The 17,156-nt window shown below is 43.0% G+C and overlaps 1 protein-coding gene across 2 annotated transcripts in view; it reads right to left on the reverse strand.

The window, feature by feature from the left end:
• Positions 1-17,156, reverse strand: part of SPRING1 (SREBF pathway regulator in golgi 1) — a 31,491-nt gene that overhangs the window by 7,312 nt on the left and 7,023 nt on the right. Inside the window, exons 2-5 of one of the 2 annotated variants that reach the window (XM_006204785.4) lie at positions 15,240-15,396; positions 10,698-10,849; positions 10,180-10,293; positions 7,607-8,104 (exon numbers count right to left, since the gene is read on the reverse strand). In XM_006204785.4, coding sequence (XP_006204847.2) covers positions 8,021-8,104; positions 10,180-10,293; positions 10,698-10,849; positions 15,240-15,396 — 507 coding nt within the window. In that variant the 3' untranslated portion in view covers positions 7,607-8,020. Of the gene's footprint in view, positions 1-7,606; positions 8,105-10,179; positions 10,294-10,697; positions 10,850-15,239; positions 15,397-17,156 lie in introns of those variants that run through there. The other variant, XM_072953231.1, reaches the window with a different exon arrangement.

Consider the following 17,156-nt stretch of genomic DNA (forward strand, 5'->3'; position numbering starts at 1 on the left):
GTGGCACAGAGAGCAACTGTTGGTTTTCGTACCACCAGCACCTCATACTTCTCTCCCCTTCCTCTTCTTCCCATCTCTCCATTCTCTCTCCCCTCTCCTGCCTTTGACATAGCGCCCACGAGCATCATCGTTTAAATCACGTCTGTCCTTGAAGGTCTGAAAAGGCTGCGGTGAAAAGACAGGGCTTTAAGATCACATTGCACTGGACTCCGTGGTTCCTCCCTGCGCTAAATCAGGTCAATGAGCTTATTTGTGTCAAATAAATGAGCCCAGCCAACTGCTAAGCTGCTGCAAGACTATTTATCTCGGGCTTCCAAGCTGGCACTTAGCAGGCTGCAGACAAAGCTCAGGAAGGGTGCGGGTGCCAGGGGCTGAGCTCTTGGGGCACGCCCTGGACTACTGCCCAGATGAAAACCTCCCTGGAGAAACTGAGTCCAGTGTTGTGTGTGGGGGACTCTGGGCCTCCGAGACTGTGGAGGGGAGCACAGAACATTCCAGCTCCAAACAGTACCCCATGGAGCAGCTGTGAGAATCCTCAGAAACTGACATCCCTCATGCCCTCAAAAACCATCAGGTAGACCAGACATCTGACAAAGCAGAGCTGACATTGGGGGGAACATGGCTACTCTGAGCTCAGATCATCCTTTCCCTGCACCAGACATCCAGTCTCCACATGTCCTTCCCAGTCATTTTATATATATATATGTATTTTTTTTTAATCTCTGTATTTAATGAGTCACTGAAGTGGATGGCCTGCATGGGATATTGTAAGCGGGGTTCCCCATCTTTTCCTCTTAGCTCCCTCAAGAAAGTGGGAGTCTCTTGCGATTGGCTTTGTCCTCCACACGCTTCATGCAGGTCAACTCCGGCCAACGTACAATGCCTATTAACTTAGTCGTGAGGAACACAAAGATTTCTCTACTGTGTAAAAACCAGACAAGGAAAAGGGATGCAGAAACGCAAGGCCAAACTTGTGTGCAGTTCTAAACGGGCTCTCAACCCTACCCAGGCTTTAGTTAAGAGGCCAGATGATTCAAGTAAAATGTACACTTTCTCTGCTCTGGAAATGAATTTGCTATAATTGGGTTAAGTCAATCTAACAGGATCTGTTTACTTGTTTGTTTATACTTTAATCTGCGGGGTTTTTTGCTGATTTATTTCCGGGCCATAAATTTTTGTTTCCTCAGTTTCTTCTAGGGTATCTTTTTCTTCTGTGCAAACTCCTCTTCTAGTTTAGGAACAACCTGCTCTTTTTCAGCAGGTATCATCTCCATGCGGCAGGGAGAGCTTGTGTAAGGGTCGATCTGACCATGACCTCTGTAAGTCCTGTGCCACATCTTGGAAGCTTTGTCCACCTGGATGTGACCAGAGAATCTACATCTAAGCCCTTACGTTCAGCATTACTCTCTGTGTTTTTGAGCATGTGCAGCGAAAATTTAGCCCTCTTTTTGGGCCATCAACCCTGCATCCAGCCCCACTGTTTTGCCTGGGCACACCTACCAGCTCCACCACTGTAACAACGGAACGGCACACACTGCTTCTGTGACGTGACATCCTTCAGATACTTGGTGGCTTTTCGGATATGCATACCCTTAATGGCATGGGCAGTATTCACGAGTGTTCTTAAAGTGAACATAAAGGTATGAACCTCTTGATTTGCATGACTTTGTGGGATTTTCTGAGTCAAGTGAATAGCAAACCATTTTCAGAGGTCACCTAACGGAAAAGCTGTTTATTCTTAAATAATATGTACAGCAGGATTATACTTCCATTTATGTACTAATGGAAAATACATGTTTATGTGCAAAATACAGGCAAAACTTTACAGTGAAACTTTCATTAGTGGTTATCTTTGGGAGGATAGGAATCTACTTTGGCACAATTTAATTTCTTTGTAATTTCATACGCTTTAAAATGTAATTTTCTACATTTTCAGGTTTCTGCCTAGCAATCACAAAAGAAATGCCATGAAAACCTTTTACTGAGCGATGACTGCAGAAGCCCTTAACGGGAATTCCAAGATGCTCTGAGTATCTCGGGTCAAGCAGGCCTAAATAATTTAGCACTGTTAGGTACAGCCACACAGTCCAGTTCCATGCCTCCCTGCCAAAAGGCAGCTGTTTTTATGATGGAAACCACAGCAGCTGTCTTCACAGGTGCAAAGCAGCAGCACAAGATAAGTTGGTCCCAGCAGAGAATACAGTGTCTATTTAAAATTTGAGGAGAAAGAGGCAGAAAATAGTGAGCCCCAGTTGAAACCCTCAAGAGAGAAGGGGAAGCCCTGGGTTGAGGAAAACAGGCTCCGGATGGCTGGTTTCCACTCACCCTGTGAGAATCAAAGCCAACGCCAAGCTGCTAGGCTCTGGTCTTGCTATAAGACAAAAATCAGAATTTTGGATCTGCAAGATACCTCAGTGATCACCCTCCTCTGACAAATGAGGAAAACCAAAGCCAAAAGAGGTTAATTTACTCGAAGTCACTAACGCCTGTGTTCTTGTCAATAAAATTAGGATGCTACTCATAGCTCAGACTGCTGTTACTAAGGAGTGTGTGTTAACAGTGACATGTGGCCAACACGGTCTGAAATCTTGAATTTCACTGGCAACACCACTTTTCTCTTTTAGCGAACACTTTTGATTTTGTGGTAATCTGGATGCAAGCTGACCCGAGCTTGCCTACTCTATGCTGCATAAAAAACTTACGAATTTAAAAAGTTCAAAGACTGGAGGAACTATTGATCCTACCAAAAACTCTGGAAGTACCCACTTACAAATAATGCATTTCTAGCAGTGATGTGTTTTGGTTCCTCTGGGTCCACAGAACGCACAGTCCTGAGAAACGGTACAGCTGGACCCCTGTCCAAAAGTGTGATTGACTGCTTGGCCCATGGGTGTAATTGGCCAGTTGTTTTGTTTCTTTATTGTAATACTGAAGGCTGTACTTCTGTATGTAACAAGTCCAGCAGTTCAGCTCTGACAGCAGGCACGAGGCGAGCTGTGCACAAGCATGAAGGTAAGGGGCGAGGGTCTGCAGGGCTGGCAGGCACGACCCCCACTGTTCGCTCACCGTCCGCAGGGTCACCTGTTCCTCTCCGTGTCTGTGAAAGCAGCCTGGACGCGAAACGCCGCAGACATGTGACTGAGCAAAAACAGGGATCCTGGACCCAAAACTGTCCTCAGACCATGAGGACAACCTATGCTAGAAGAATCCAAACAGGAAAAGGGCCTGGAGGACAGTGCACTGATGCCGCCATCGGGAAAAGCGCTGTGTAGGAAAGAACTCTCATCATCCCACCAGCTACTTTTTTTTTTTAATTATTACTATTTACTTACGTGGTACCTTTTTATAGTAGAGTGACTAGCTTTCCAAATGTAATCTGTAGTGACATTTCTCCTCCCCCGACCCACAAAGTCATATGGTGCAGAGAGCTGCTGTAGGGCCTGGGGAGAGCCGATCTGCCGGGTGGGGAGGGGGCTGTTTGTAAACCTGCGGGTCGTTCTGCAGACAGGAGGGTATCTGAACTTGGACTGTGTCGGCGCACGAGGGACACTGCGGCAGAGTAATGAAGCCACTCCTGGAAACAGCACTGGGCTGGTAGAGACCTGCGAGGAAGCAGCAGGCCCTGTGGGATTTCAGGGTAATTTAATCAGCAGCACTTGGGCACGGCAGAAAGCGAGGGCAGGGATATAATAAAGTCGGCTCTCAGCTCCTGGCAGTTTTTCTATATAACTGAAGGGGGAAATGTGACCCAAGGCTACGTAGGGCCTCTCCACCTCAGCACTGCTAATGTTTGAAGCTAGATGCTGCTGTGTAGTGGGGGCTGCCCCGTGCACCACAGGGTGTTCAGCGGCAGCCCTGGTCTCCGCCCACCACCTGTACTACACCCTCTCTCAGTTGTGACAAAAATGTCTCAGATGTTGCCAACTATTCCCCGGGGGCAAAACTGCCCCTGTTTGCCATCCTAGACCAACTGGAAAAGTTAGTTTGTTAATACATAAGCCACTTGCTTCTAAGTAATGCAGGCCTGAGGAAGACAAGAGGGGTTTAAGGCCTCTTTCAGTGAAGGCTGTTCTGTAAGAAAAAGACGAAGAGAAAAACCAGCCAAGGTCACAAACAGCACTTCACCACATCTGAATGATAAATGGCCAGTCAAAACATGGGAAGGGGTTCACCTCACTAGAAATTAAGTAAATATCAAGTATAACATTGAGATCCATTAGCAAAGAGTTGAAAAATGATAACACGGGGTTCTCAGGGGTATGGCAAGAGACACTCCCACAAACTTCAGGTGGGAGTACAAACTGAAAATAGTTCTGAGATAAACATACAAATGTGCACGTGAAAGCAAATCTCAGGGCATTATTTGTAGTGGCCAAAAAAAAAAAGTAATAAGCTAAATGTCCTCAGCAAGGGATGAATAACATTAATGTCATGAAATTGACACAACGTGGTCATTAAAAATTATTAGATAGGCCTATGTGTAACATAGAAAGACATCCACCAGAGGACTGTTTTCAAGAGGAAAAACTTCTCATTTCTGTCTAGAAAATCATGAGGGAGTAAAAAATGACTGAGGCTGATCTCTAGGTTGTGTGATTTCAGTTATTATTTTCATCTTGATGTACTTCTGAATTACCTGCATTTTTTAAATCTTTAGCATGATTTCTTCTAGAAATAGTAATAAAAATAATACCAAGAGCTCGGTAGTTGCCACCCTCCCACCAGAGGGGCCCACCCATCCCCACCCTGCCAACGACCTGTTAGGCCCCCGCTGGGCCGCGGACACGACCTCCTGCCCAGCACTGGGCCCTCACTCACTCTGACACCTCACAACAACCCCACAGGAGCAGATGTGATCCCATGTTACAGAGCAGGGGCTGGGACTCAGAAGAGGAAAGAAAACTGCCCAAGGCCATGCGTTAGTCCACCTTAGGTAGAATTCTCTCCTGCCCGTAAAGAGCAGACCAAATAAGCAACATCTCTGCCCACTTACAATCCCCAACGATGGGAACAGCTTGCCTGGAACCTGTACACAGCTCCCCCATGGTGCCTCTGCAGGCTCACCCACTGAGGCACTCCCCAGTAGGCCTTCGAGTCAGCTCTAGGAGCAGGCTGAAAGCTGCAAATCCTGCTCTAAAATCCTACCTCCTGCCTTTCCAAGAGCTTGCCAAGCTTGCCCTTCAAAGCCAGCTCCAATGCCGCAGGATCCAGGCCACCCCACATCCCAGGTGCCATGGAGGCAGGTACCCATCCTTTGACCATGCTCACCTCAGGGCCCTTTTCTACAGAATGTTTCTTTCCCTGTTAGGACCTATCTTATCTTTATTGCTCCAGCAATGAGCATGGCAATTAAGATTCAGAATCGTGGGAAATGCTTTGAATTACCCAATTACCTTTAGCCCTAAACACTTGGGATTAAAAAATTTTTTTTTCTGAACTGAAGATGTTTCCATCCCTTCTTTGATCTCTTCCTAAAACCCTAATGTGTATCACACACTTTGCTGAGCTCTAAGCATACAGAACTAATGCAAGGTCTCTAATTCTAGAAACTTTTGGTCAAGGGAACCAGAAACAAACCAGAGAGGGGAGCAGGGAGGGCTCTTGGCCTGGAAGCCTGGGGATGCCCATGACGTTCCAGGTCCTTAGGTGGCTTCCTTACAGAGCCTGCAGTGCTGTTAAGTTTCCAGAACAGTGAACACGCCTCTTAATTGACTTAAGTACAAAAAAAAACATGTTCTAGGGCCAAGTGAAAATGCCCTTTGGATTATCAACCCAGTTTGGCTACTTATATACCACCTCTCCCCTCTCCTGGTCCGAAGCCACACGCCCTCACAGGAGTGTTTACAGTTGAGTCAGCACTGGAGCTGGCAAGGGGTGTGAGGAGGACAGTGGAACCAGAGCCAGACATGAAGTCTTGTTTTTGGGGTCCGTCATGAAATCTCAGCGGGGACCCCAGGAAGTCACTTCATTCTATTTCTCCATCTACGGAGTGGGAACAAGCAAGGCTTAATTCTCTACCTAAGTTATAGAGACTGTAAAAGCAGTGAAAATGCAAAATGTGCTAGCCAATATTCAAATGCACGGCTGACCTTTGATGTCAACTGTTTTCACAGTAATTCTACGTTATTGCTCAAAGATTCAAATAAGCTCCAAGGAGAGGCTGGTCAGTGACAACCACCAGAAGACAGACTGAGTTACCAAAAGGAATGAGACAGTGAAACACCCAGACGTGCCCATTACTTTCACATACAAAGTCTGACTGAGCACCGGTGAAGACCCACAGAATCTGAAAAGCCCGATGTAAATTGAGTAGATTTCCTGGGATCTAACATTAAAAAATAACTGCCAGATAGTTCACCGTCTAAGAATAGCTGATTTAGGGGGACAAACTACTTTAGGAAGATAAGTGTAAGAAGTAGTGGGAGGAGGGGGCGAGGGTATAGCTCAGTGGTAGAGTACATGCTTAGCGTGCCTGAGGGCCTCAGTTCAATACCCAGTACCTCTATTTAAAAAATGAATAACCTAATTACCTTCTCCCAAAAAAGATTAAAAAATTAATTAAAACATTTTTGAATAGTTGGACAAAACAATTTAAAAAATAAAAAAAAAAGTTTAAAAAAGTAGTAACGGTTCCGAAAGTTTAGGGAAATTTCCACTATACAGACTGCAGAAATATACAGGACGGCAAACGTGGCCCAAAGAAAAATCTCCACCGAAATAAAAGCTCTGGAAGTTGACTGTAAAACTTGCGCCCTGCTCCAAGGTCAAAAGCTGAACAACTAAAAAAATGAGCAAGACCTTGCCTGATCCTGGGGTTAGTCAGGGGCTCCGGTAAAGACGTGTGCATCAATTCCTGAGAGCAAAGAGTCATACTACCCAAGGGGTATGATGCCTCAGCCATGACCAGGAAGGGCTGGTGTCACACCAAAAGCACAGAAGCGCTTCGAGCATATGGACCAGCAGCCTGTGTGTCCAGCTCCACTGAAGGTTGATGTGAGTCTTTTAATAGCACCTTGAGAGTAACGTGGGTTTTGTTCTTCTTAGTAAACCATAGGGAAATCGAATGTCTGTACCTGTTACATTTCCAGAAGCAGAAAGCAATAAAGGATGACCACTTACAGTCCGTTGTGAGATGTATCTCCACTTAGGAAACGCCTTAAGGTAGAATTCCATGACAGGAGAGGAGAGGAGGCTGTCTTGCAGGTGACTTTCCGAGGCTTCCGCTGTACCACCGCTGAACAGACCAGTCACTTCAATAGTGGTGTAAGAAATGAAAACAAAACCGCCCAGGACAACAAGGCAGAATTTCTGGTTAAAATGGTGCGTGCACATAGGTAAACAAGCATATCGAAATACCACTGGAAAAAAAACCTGAAAGCACATGGTGCCAGCTGCTAGGAAGCTGGCACAGGATGAGAACGGAACAGCATCTGAGTTTTTAGGACACGGTATTCCGGGCCCGCTCCTGAGGATGCTGTTAAAATAGAAATAAAAAATAAACCACCTTGAGGGAACATGCATGTTCTAAGAGGCTATACATTTTATCTGGGTGATGGGACAATTTCACTCATGAAACCCAAGAACACAAGAAAATGAGGACATCAGCAACAATAACATCCTTGAATGTATTCAATTCTCAAGGTGAGGCACGTTTCCTACAGGAAATACTAGAATTTCCCCACTACTCCAAAGAAATCCAATAAATAACTTTACAGCGAGGGGCCCAGGGAGAACACAGGTGGGGACCCACAGGTCCCCAAGCAGCCACAATGGCAGAGGCACCCAGAGCACTGATGCCTCTGCCAGGTGGCCCACAGTCTTGTCTTGAATGTGAACTGCTGGCGTTTTCCAAATGCTTCACAGGACAAGTCCATCTGGTAAACCTGGCGGCCGAGTGAAGCCAAAGAGCACAACACAAGAAGTGGTCAAGGTCAAGTCTTCTCCCCACCACTAGTGAGGGGGTTCAGGCTGCAAGTTCTTGAGCAGCACATCCTGGCTGGCGGGTTGAGTCCCCCCACAGTTACGCGGGGAAGAGCTCAGGCGGGCTCTCTCCGTAGCAGTACTTTGCTACGGGATCCCTATAGGTGTTCTCGTGCTGTACGCTCTGTTGGCAAAAGGGGAGAGAAGAGCGTGGTGAGAGCGAGCAGGGCAGCGGCCATCAGACATTCCTTGCAGGAGCCGGGCAAGTCCGTCTCCTCCAAATGTCACCAAAAGGTTCCAAGGCACTTCCTGGAACAGAGGTGGATGCTCATCACAGAATGTCAATGAAGAGCATGAAATGGACACAGTCACTGCATAACCATTTCTTTTCATGCACACTGGTGAGTTTTGGAACAACCTGGCCATGACTGGGACAACTCGAGACAATGAATTTTTCTCAAATTATTTTAAGTCAGATTAAGATCCAACAGGATCTAACAGCTTCAGAGGAATTCTCCTGCAGAGGCGAAGGAGACCCACCTCAAATCGCTTTCGTCGAGTTTTATGTACCTAAGGGATGATATACAAGCCAAATCTCACAGTACCACACAAGCCTCGTTTGGCTAAGCAAACTCAAAGTGGGATTTAACACAGACAATCATCCTCGATGGCTAATTTTTCAGCAATTTGTTTTCATACAAGCAACTCGAGTTTTTGGCTAATCTAGATTAGCCTAAGACCATTAATTAGCCTAAGACCAAGGCTAAACATCTAAACTATAAGTATTAATCCAATTTACAGACCACGCAGCCAAATCTTGTCTGTCTTGGGACACTGTTATAAAGGCAAACTGGCAACTGGGAAATTTCTCTTTACAATGAAAAGACAAAGTCAGAAAGTTTAGCACCTTCACTCAAGTTTGGAAATATCCTGGGTTTTATCAGTTAAGAAAGGAAACACTTGGCCTATTCTAGTATTTCTCAGAATGGGAGAGAGCCTGAATCAGAATGAATCATGTGGTCAGCCTTCCTCCACATTTCCTTTAAAACCCATTCAAATGGAAAGCTCCTCCAGCAAAACAAGACCATCAGGAATTTCTTCATGTTTTCAAATGCTCATTATAATCCCTGAAACATTTACCCAAGGATGCTGAACGCTCTCAGAGCAGACCAGAGACAAAAAGAACAGCGTAAAATCAAAAGGTGGACTACAGAAGTCTGGCAAAGGATGCAAAAGTTCCAGAGAATGACAAATGAGTCAGTTATCTCAGACGGAGCCAGTACAATCTTGGAGACACCATGAATGGACGCCTGTATAACAAACACGTCAGGTGATTTTACAGAGGGAGCTCCAACAACTGCCCAATTACAGAAACTGAGAGCAGAGGATACAGAGTGATGGAAAGACAAAGACGTTCACACACCTTCAGCAGCTGGTGCCGGTGCCGTGTTTAGTGCCCAAAGAGCCAAGCGTTTAATGACAACATGCTAAAAAGAGTTGAGAGCTTGACAACCTACAGATTTACCCGTGTTTTTCAACACCCACCTGCCCCATCCCCTTGAATCCTAAAATAAACTGCAACTCTATCCCAGAATAAATTACTACCCACTCTAAACGAGTGGTTGCTGGAAAGCCTTAGTCAAATTTCAGTCAAAGATAGTGGAGAGAACTTCTCTCAGGAATTTGACTGTTAAGACTCCACTCAGAGGTGAAAATAATTTCAAGCCTCCACTCAAAACGTAGACAAGCTAATCAAACAGTGGAGATGTAAGGTGATCAGACCTTGACTTAATATAAATATTTTACATCCCTAACTTGTACAAATCTCACACTGACATTCTAAATACAGGCAGTCCTCCATACCCATGGGTTCTGCCATCTGTGGATTCAACCAAATAAGGATCAGAAGTATAACCAGAAAGTTTCAAAAAGCAAAACATAGCATTTACATTGTATTGTTATATGTAATCTATAGAGATGATTTAAAGCATCCCGGAGGATGTATGTAGCAGGTTATATGCAAGTATTATGCCATTTTACATAAGGGATTTGAACATTCAGAGATGAGGTCTCAGAACCAATCACCCACGGATACCAAAGGATGACTGTACAATCATTCCACCAAAGCGCCATACAGTTCCATTTAAATCTCGTCTCCATCATCACCCCACCGAAGGCCCCCAGTGCATATTTTCGAGTTTTATTCTAGACTCTAACCACCCCCCCCATTTCCCAGCTAGAGGCATCACAGCTTCTGACCTGGGATGAGGTTCTGCATTTAGCCAAACATAATTCAAAGTGATCTTCAACTGCCATGAAGAGGTTCTGGAATGCCACAGCTGCCCGGTTGAGGAAGCGCTCCAGGAGAAGTTGCTATGGAAACGAAAGTTAGTACCTGTAATAAATTCCAGACTCAGCAGCACAAGGTAACCTTGGAAATTTCTCCTAAACTAAGAGACTGCTGATACAGGGAAGGGGGGGGGGGGAGGTAGAGAAAGAGAGAGAGAGGCTCAAGTGAGCAGGAGGGCTGGTGTCTCATTCATTAGACATCTTACTAGCAAAACAATGGCTCATTCTGCCAAAGTACCATTGGAGTAACCGGGAACCACTTCCTTTCCTGGCAGACAAAGGCTACTTCACAGCAGCCATTTCTGACACCTACAAAGCTCCCTTCTAAGTTCTACTTCCAAAAGAATCTCACATGAAGATCTAGTCCTCATTGTGAAGCGAACACAGAGAGAACAAAGGAGATGGGGAGCCAGGAGCACCTCTGGTACCTTGCTGGGCTGCAGGCAGCAGGACACGCAGTACTCGTAGGCGCCACAGCAGCCGTTGGACAAGCAGCCATCACAGCAGTACTGCTTTGTGCCAGGGACGTGGACGTTACAGCAGCCATTCACCAGCAAATCCTTCCTTTCACACACGTAACCTGAAAGTCAGAAACTAGCCTGAGTATAAACCCAGCAGTCCTCCCACCTGTCCACCAGGGGCAATCACGAAGCAGCAATCAAAGTCCTGCACACAAAGGACAGAGACGGAGTCCGGAGACAGGGCATCCTAAGGACCACAGGGCCAGGAATTAGGCACAGTGTGATCAGAGCTTGCTTTCTACGAGAGGCAGTTTACAGAAAATATGGACTCCTGTTTTACATGTAGGTTATGCGTCCCAATCTATCAAAGACCTTTTAGTCTGCTGCCGTGTGTTTGATTTAATCATCGCATTGCCTGTTTTCTGATCTAACCTATGGAGGCCAATTTTTTCATCTATGCTTGAAAAACATTCTTTTTCAAACAAAAATCTGAAAAGCGGAAAAAACCAAGGTGTTCATTCCTGAAAGTAAGATCCTTCTAGATTATTAAAAAACAAAAACAAAACCCAAAAAACCCACCACAACTCCACACATACTCTTTACATTTAATACCTTTTAAGTGCTTGCCAGTTACTTAGTAGTTTGAGGGATGTTTTTTAAAAACAAGTAGTCACACCTAACCTTTAAAAACGGACTCAGGCTATAAGTATACATGTCAGAGATTCAGTTAACCCTCAGCACCAGGGAACGCGAGTACTCTAACACCCAAGGAAGAAAAATCCTCCTAACTCCCTCCGTCTCTCATAAATCCTCATCCTCCTTCAGCCCAGTTCACTCACTCATGCTCAACTGTAAGTAAAGAATCTGCTCACAAAAGCTAAATTTATTGTTCAGAGCTGCTAAAGAGACATTTCTCTACATCCTTCTGGGAGTAGGAAAAATGTAGGAATAAGTCCACGAGGAACACCACTTGGCCCCTGGGAAACTGCCAGGTGCACACACAGGCCCACAGGTGCACGCGCGGGCCCACAGGTGCAGAGCAGCTGTTTCTCACTTCATTCCATTCCAAATGCCCCAGCTTCCTAATCCTCAGAGAATGAGACCTGGTGAAGCATGAGGTTGTTTTCAGAAACTAGTCTGGAAAACAAAGTCTGTGCAAAAGCAGGAGGCACCAGCACAACAACAGTGGGAGAGAGCGGAAGGGGCCCCCCTTCGCACTGGGGAAGCAGGCCTGGGAGAGCCAGATTCCAGTTACCTGGGATCATCTTGTCACATGACCTCTGTGTCAGGAGGATGTAAAATATTATGTGACCTAAACTCCACTCGTTGAATTTACCTTTTTGCCCTTTTCTCTTTTCCATATCATAACTGTCAGCATTTCAGGCCTTCTGTTTTTCCCCAGTACAAACTACCAGTGTTTAGCCTTGAAACCACAGGTTTTTCTAACTTCTGGTGAAAGAAAGTTCATCAAGATTTCTCCTTCTGCATCAGAAATTACTCCTGCAAACATTATTTCCAACAAGGAGTCCTATGAGATCAAAACCTCGAGTGAGCTGCCATTGACTGGGAAACTGACTTGTAACTTTTCAAAAGTTTGTAATTCTAATTGGTTGTCTTATTTAATAACATGTCACCCTGGCAATATTTGTGATGGTGACATCTGCTTGCAAAAAGGCAAAAATTTCTCCAAGTTTTCTTTATTACACTGCTTCCCTCCTCTCCCACATACCTAGAGGTCAAAAAAAAAACCCAAAACAACCCTATGGTTCTCAGATTTTTTCATTGGTTCTTGGAACTTTTTAACTTAAGTTTGAGAGTCTCTGTCTCACTTGAATTAATCAGGGGGAAATTCTTTTGTTAGCTACAAAAGAAAAAGACAAATTGCCCTTCATAACCCAATAGTAAATATTAAAGTCAAGGCATAAGGTTTCATGTTTTCTATCATACAAACAAAAGTCTGAAAGAAAACAAGCACTGAACTCCAAGTTCATTCCTAGTCTTAGTCCTAGGTCTGCCCACTGACTGACTAGCTGTGTCATCTTGTGGAAGTAACTTCCTTTCACTGAACTTTACTCTGTTAAAAAAAAAAAAAGTTATTCACAGTATTATCTGCTTTATCAGGGTGATCTTAAAAACAGAGCTTTGCACTGCTGAGTCGTCACTGCATTTTTGTGCAAAATTTTCCAGCTCTTCTAACCTAGGTGGGTGGTTTTCCTGGCTCCTGCCTTCAACTGCAAATAATCTCATCTGCTCTGATGCCTTTGAGATCGTTTGGGAAAAGTTTTTTTTTTTTTAATTATTTCGCTGGGGATGCAAAATTTTTTTTAAAATTACAACGCGCTATAGTTTCATTTTAAAGATAGCACGTGTCTTCATTTTGTTGCGTTTCATTATGTAGCAATGAAGATTCTAATTCAAGGTTACCTGTATCAATTTCAGTATTGTCATGGTCATAATCCACTTGTTCTGAGACTCTGAGAGAGAGTAAAATGTACTCTTGCAAACAAACCATATTATTTGCAAACCACTAGCTGAAAAAAGAAAAACAATCTGTAAAACAATCAGGGAACTCTGATCACCATTTGAATAGCTGACATTAAGGAAAAGTGTTACTCTTTTGGTGTGATAATAGTATCCCACTTATGGTTTATAAAAGAGCCACTGCCATCTTGGGCATGTTCCTGAACCACTTGGCGCCTGTGCCTTCACCTGTAAAGTGAGGGCAGCAACACCTACAGCTCACAGGTCTGCTGCAAAAATCAAATGAGATGTTGTTCAAGGAGAATTTTTACCCAGTGCCCAGCATACAGTGAGAGCTACATTAATGCAGGCTGAGCATTAGTGGGAGTCTCTCCTTGGGGGACCGAGCCAGTCTTAAGAGAAGTAAGGTCCAGCAGTTACCTGATCCAAACACCTCACGCTGCACTTCCTACACACTTTCTTACAGACAAAACGAAAGCAAGAAAACTCTGGAAGAAAGCACTAAGTCAAAGAGACTGTTTTTTTTTCTTAATTGAGATAGAGCTGATTTACAATATTATATAAATTTCAGGTGACAACACAGCGACTCACGATTTTTAGAGGTAATATTCCATTTATAATTATAAAATACTGGCTATATTTCCTGTGCCATACAATATATCCTTGTAGCTTATTTATTTTATACATAGTAGTTTTTACCTCTTTGTCCTCTACCCCTATAAAAAAGAATGAAATTTTGCCATTTGCAACAACATGGATGTACTTGGAGGGTATTACGCTTAGTAAAATAAGCCAGAAAGAGAAAGACAAATACTTTGATATCATATAATAGCACTTACATGTGGATCTAAAAAAACAAAACTAGTGAATATAACAAAAAGAAGCAGACTGATGTCCTAACTGTAACAGTAACACATTTTGAATGTGCTTATAATTCATTTGAGATTGTGCAGTCAGTCAGTCAACAAGCATATTCATTTCCTAAATACCAACACTGTGGATATGACTCAGGTCACCATGCAGGAAAACTGATTATGTCATAGAGTTCACCATCAAGATGAGAAGAAAAGATTAGCAAGATGTGAAAATACTGGGGCTAGGAAGAGACTGGCAGGAAGCAAGCAGCCCAGTGGCTGATGTATGATAAAATGCTAAAACTGTAAGTTATAGGCACCAGAAACTTCAGAGTTACAATGATCAAACCTAGCTTCTCTGATGTTGAGGGGAACCTTCTTCAGACTGTTATCCATTATAGATTATTGCAAGGTATTAAATACAGTTCCCTGGGTTATATAATAAATCCTTGTTGCCTACCTATTTTATATAGAATAGTGTGTGCATCTGTTAATCCTATACTCCTAATTTATCCCTCCTCCATCTGCCTTTCCCCTTTGGTAACCATAAGTTTGTTTTCTATGTCTGTGAGTCTGTTTCTGTTTTGTAAATAAATTCATTTCTGTCATATTTTTTAAAATGTTCCACATATAAGTGATATCATATGATATTTGTCTTTCTCTGACTTACTTCACTTAGTGTGATATACTCTAGGTCCATCCATGTTGTTGCAAATGGCATTCTTTTATTATTTTTTCATGGCTGAGTAGTATTCCATTGTATAAACATACCGTGGCTTCTTTACTCAGTTATCTGTCAATGGACATTTATGTTGCTTCCATGTCTTGGCTACTGTATACCGTGCTGCTATGAACACTGGGGTGCATGCATCTTTTCCAATTAGAATTTCTATCTTTTCTGCCCACGAGTGGGATTGCTGAACCACATGGTAATTCTGTTTTCAGTTTTTCAAGGAACCTCCATACTGTTTTCCATAGTGTTGCACCAAATTACATTCCCACTCTGATGCTGAGGGGGCCCTCGATGAGTATGACATAAAAGACAAAAGTTGTAAGAAATGCTGGAATGGGCAAGAAGGGGAAAGGCAGGATATCAAATCTCTATTTAAAAACCTATGAATGGCCACACAGGCGTATTTCATCAATTGCAGCAGAGGAAGGGAGCCAGCCTTACCTAGTTCATCCGTGATGAGGTGCTTCCCTTGAATGGAGTTCCGGCACTGGTTGCTGGGCCGACTGCTGTTGCCCAAGTTAAACTGTACTTTCCATGGAATGGGCTGATCGTGGTCTTGAACCTGGAGGAGATTCCTATCTCTCACTGCCCTCTCCTCCTACAAAGAGACCATACATGAGAAAGTTAAACTAGCATTTCTTGCATTTTCACCAATTTTGCATAGAAATTACAGTAAAAGGACAGAAACAATGTTAAAAAGCTTGCACAAAAGGAATCTGCCTCCCCTGGTATGAGCTAAGTCTAAGCCAATGTCATCAGAAAACAAAAAAAAGCAAAATAAACCTATAGGAAGAAGTAACCAAATGAGGATTACACTTCAAAATTGGCAAACTAGCAACATGGAGGGACCTGGAGATCATCATACTAAGTGAAGTAAGCCAGAAAGACAAATACCATATGATATCACTTACATGTGGAATCTAAAAAAAATGACACAAATGAATTTATTTATAAAACAGAGACGGACTCACAGACATAGAAAACAAACTAATGGTTACCAGAGGGAAAGGGGGTGGGAAGAGATAAATTAGGAGTTTGAGATCTGCAGATACTAACTACTACATGTAAAATAGATAAACAAGTTTCTACTGTATAGCACAGGGAACTTCATTCAGTATCTTGTAGTAACTTATGATGAAAAAGAACATGAAAAGGAATACATGTATATACATGTATGACTGAAACATGCTGTACATCAGAAATTGACACACTAAACTGACTATACTTCAATTCACTTCAATTAAAAAAACATAAATGAGAAGAAAAAATTAAATAACAAGAAAAATATGGCTTGGTATACAATGCAATGGAGTTTTATACGACAGAATAACTCACAAAGCTAAACTACTATAATACCACAGATCAATTTTCAAGCATGATAGTAAAAATTTTAAGGAAAACAAAAACAACTGACAAACTTACATAAATGGCCCTTGGATAAAGTGCACATTATAGACATGTACAAAAGTGTTAATTTTCTGAAAAAAAATTGGAGGGAAAAGAGTTTTGAACTTTCTTTCTGATGGCAAATTATTTAACATTTTTTTCACTGAAACAACTACACTGTGTAATAGAATGTAAAATCTGAATACATTTTTCAAATAGAAGAGGAGGCTTCAAAGAAACTTTCCACTGTCATTTCTGAAAATTCCCAGACACATCTAGGGCACAAGGTCACTTTCATTAGTGGTGAGGAGTACTTCAGTGGTAAACTTATGGGAACACTGCATTAGAAGGTTGATTTTAGGGACAAGAAGCATGTCAACTTGCAAACTTCTTCTATGAAAAAATACTAAGTATGTGACCCTAGAATATATCTTTCTTTTCAAAAGACACGCATGCCAGCCAGCCCTTTACCCAGTCACTCAAAGTGAGCAGTTGCTCTAGAGGCAAGAGTTTAGACCTTTTCTCCTAGCCTCCAAGCTTTCCAAATTGCCTTTCGTATACTGAGGAAGGTACCCAAGAGCCAGAAAACATGCCAAGCAGGTAACAGCCATCTGAATTCTCAACCTACTGTTGGAAAACAAAACAGTGATAAAAGACTCCCACTGAGAGGTTTTTTATAAACTTTAACATTTTACCATTTTAATTGAGGTCTGTGGCTTTTACCATTAAGAATGATCTGCATTTGTGCCACTGAGCAAAAGGGACTAACCCTGAAAGTTGATAGCAAAAGTTACACTTTAAGACAATGGAAAAGATCTGTATAGTCACTAAGATTTCTTTAAGAAAGGAATCTGGGAAGTGTTCTTAATACTTAAGGTGTACATATCCACATGTACTTTGGCACAGCAGACACATTTTTGAGGCCTGTCCTACAGAAACGAGTAAGGACACATCAGGATGTCCACCACAGCA

Source organism: Vicugna pacos, chromosome 32 (assembly GCF_048564905.1).
Source record: "Vicugna pacos chromosome 32, VicPac4, whole genome shotgun sequence".
NCBI lineage: Eukaryota > Metazoa > Chordata > Mammalia > Artiodactyla > Camelidae > Vicugna > Vicugna pacos.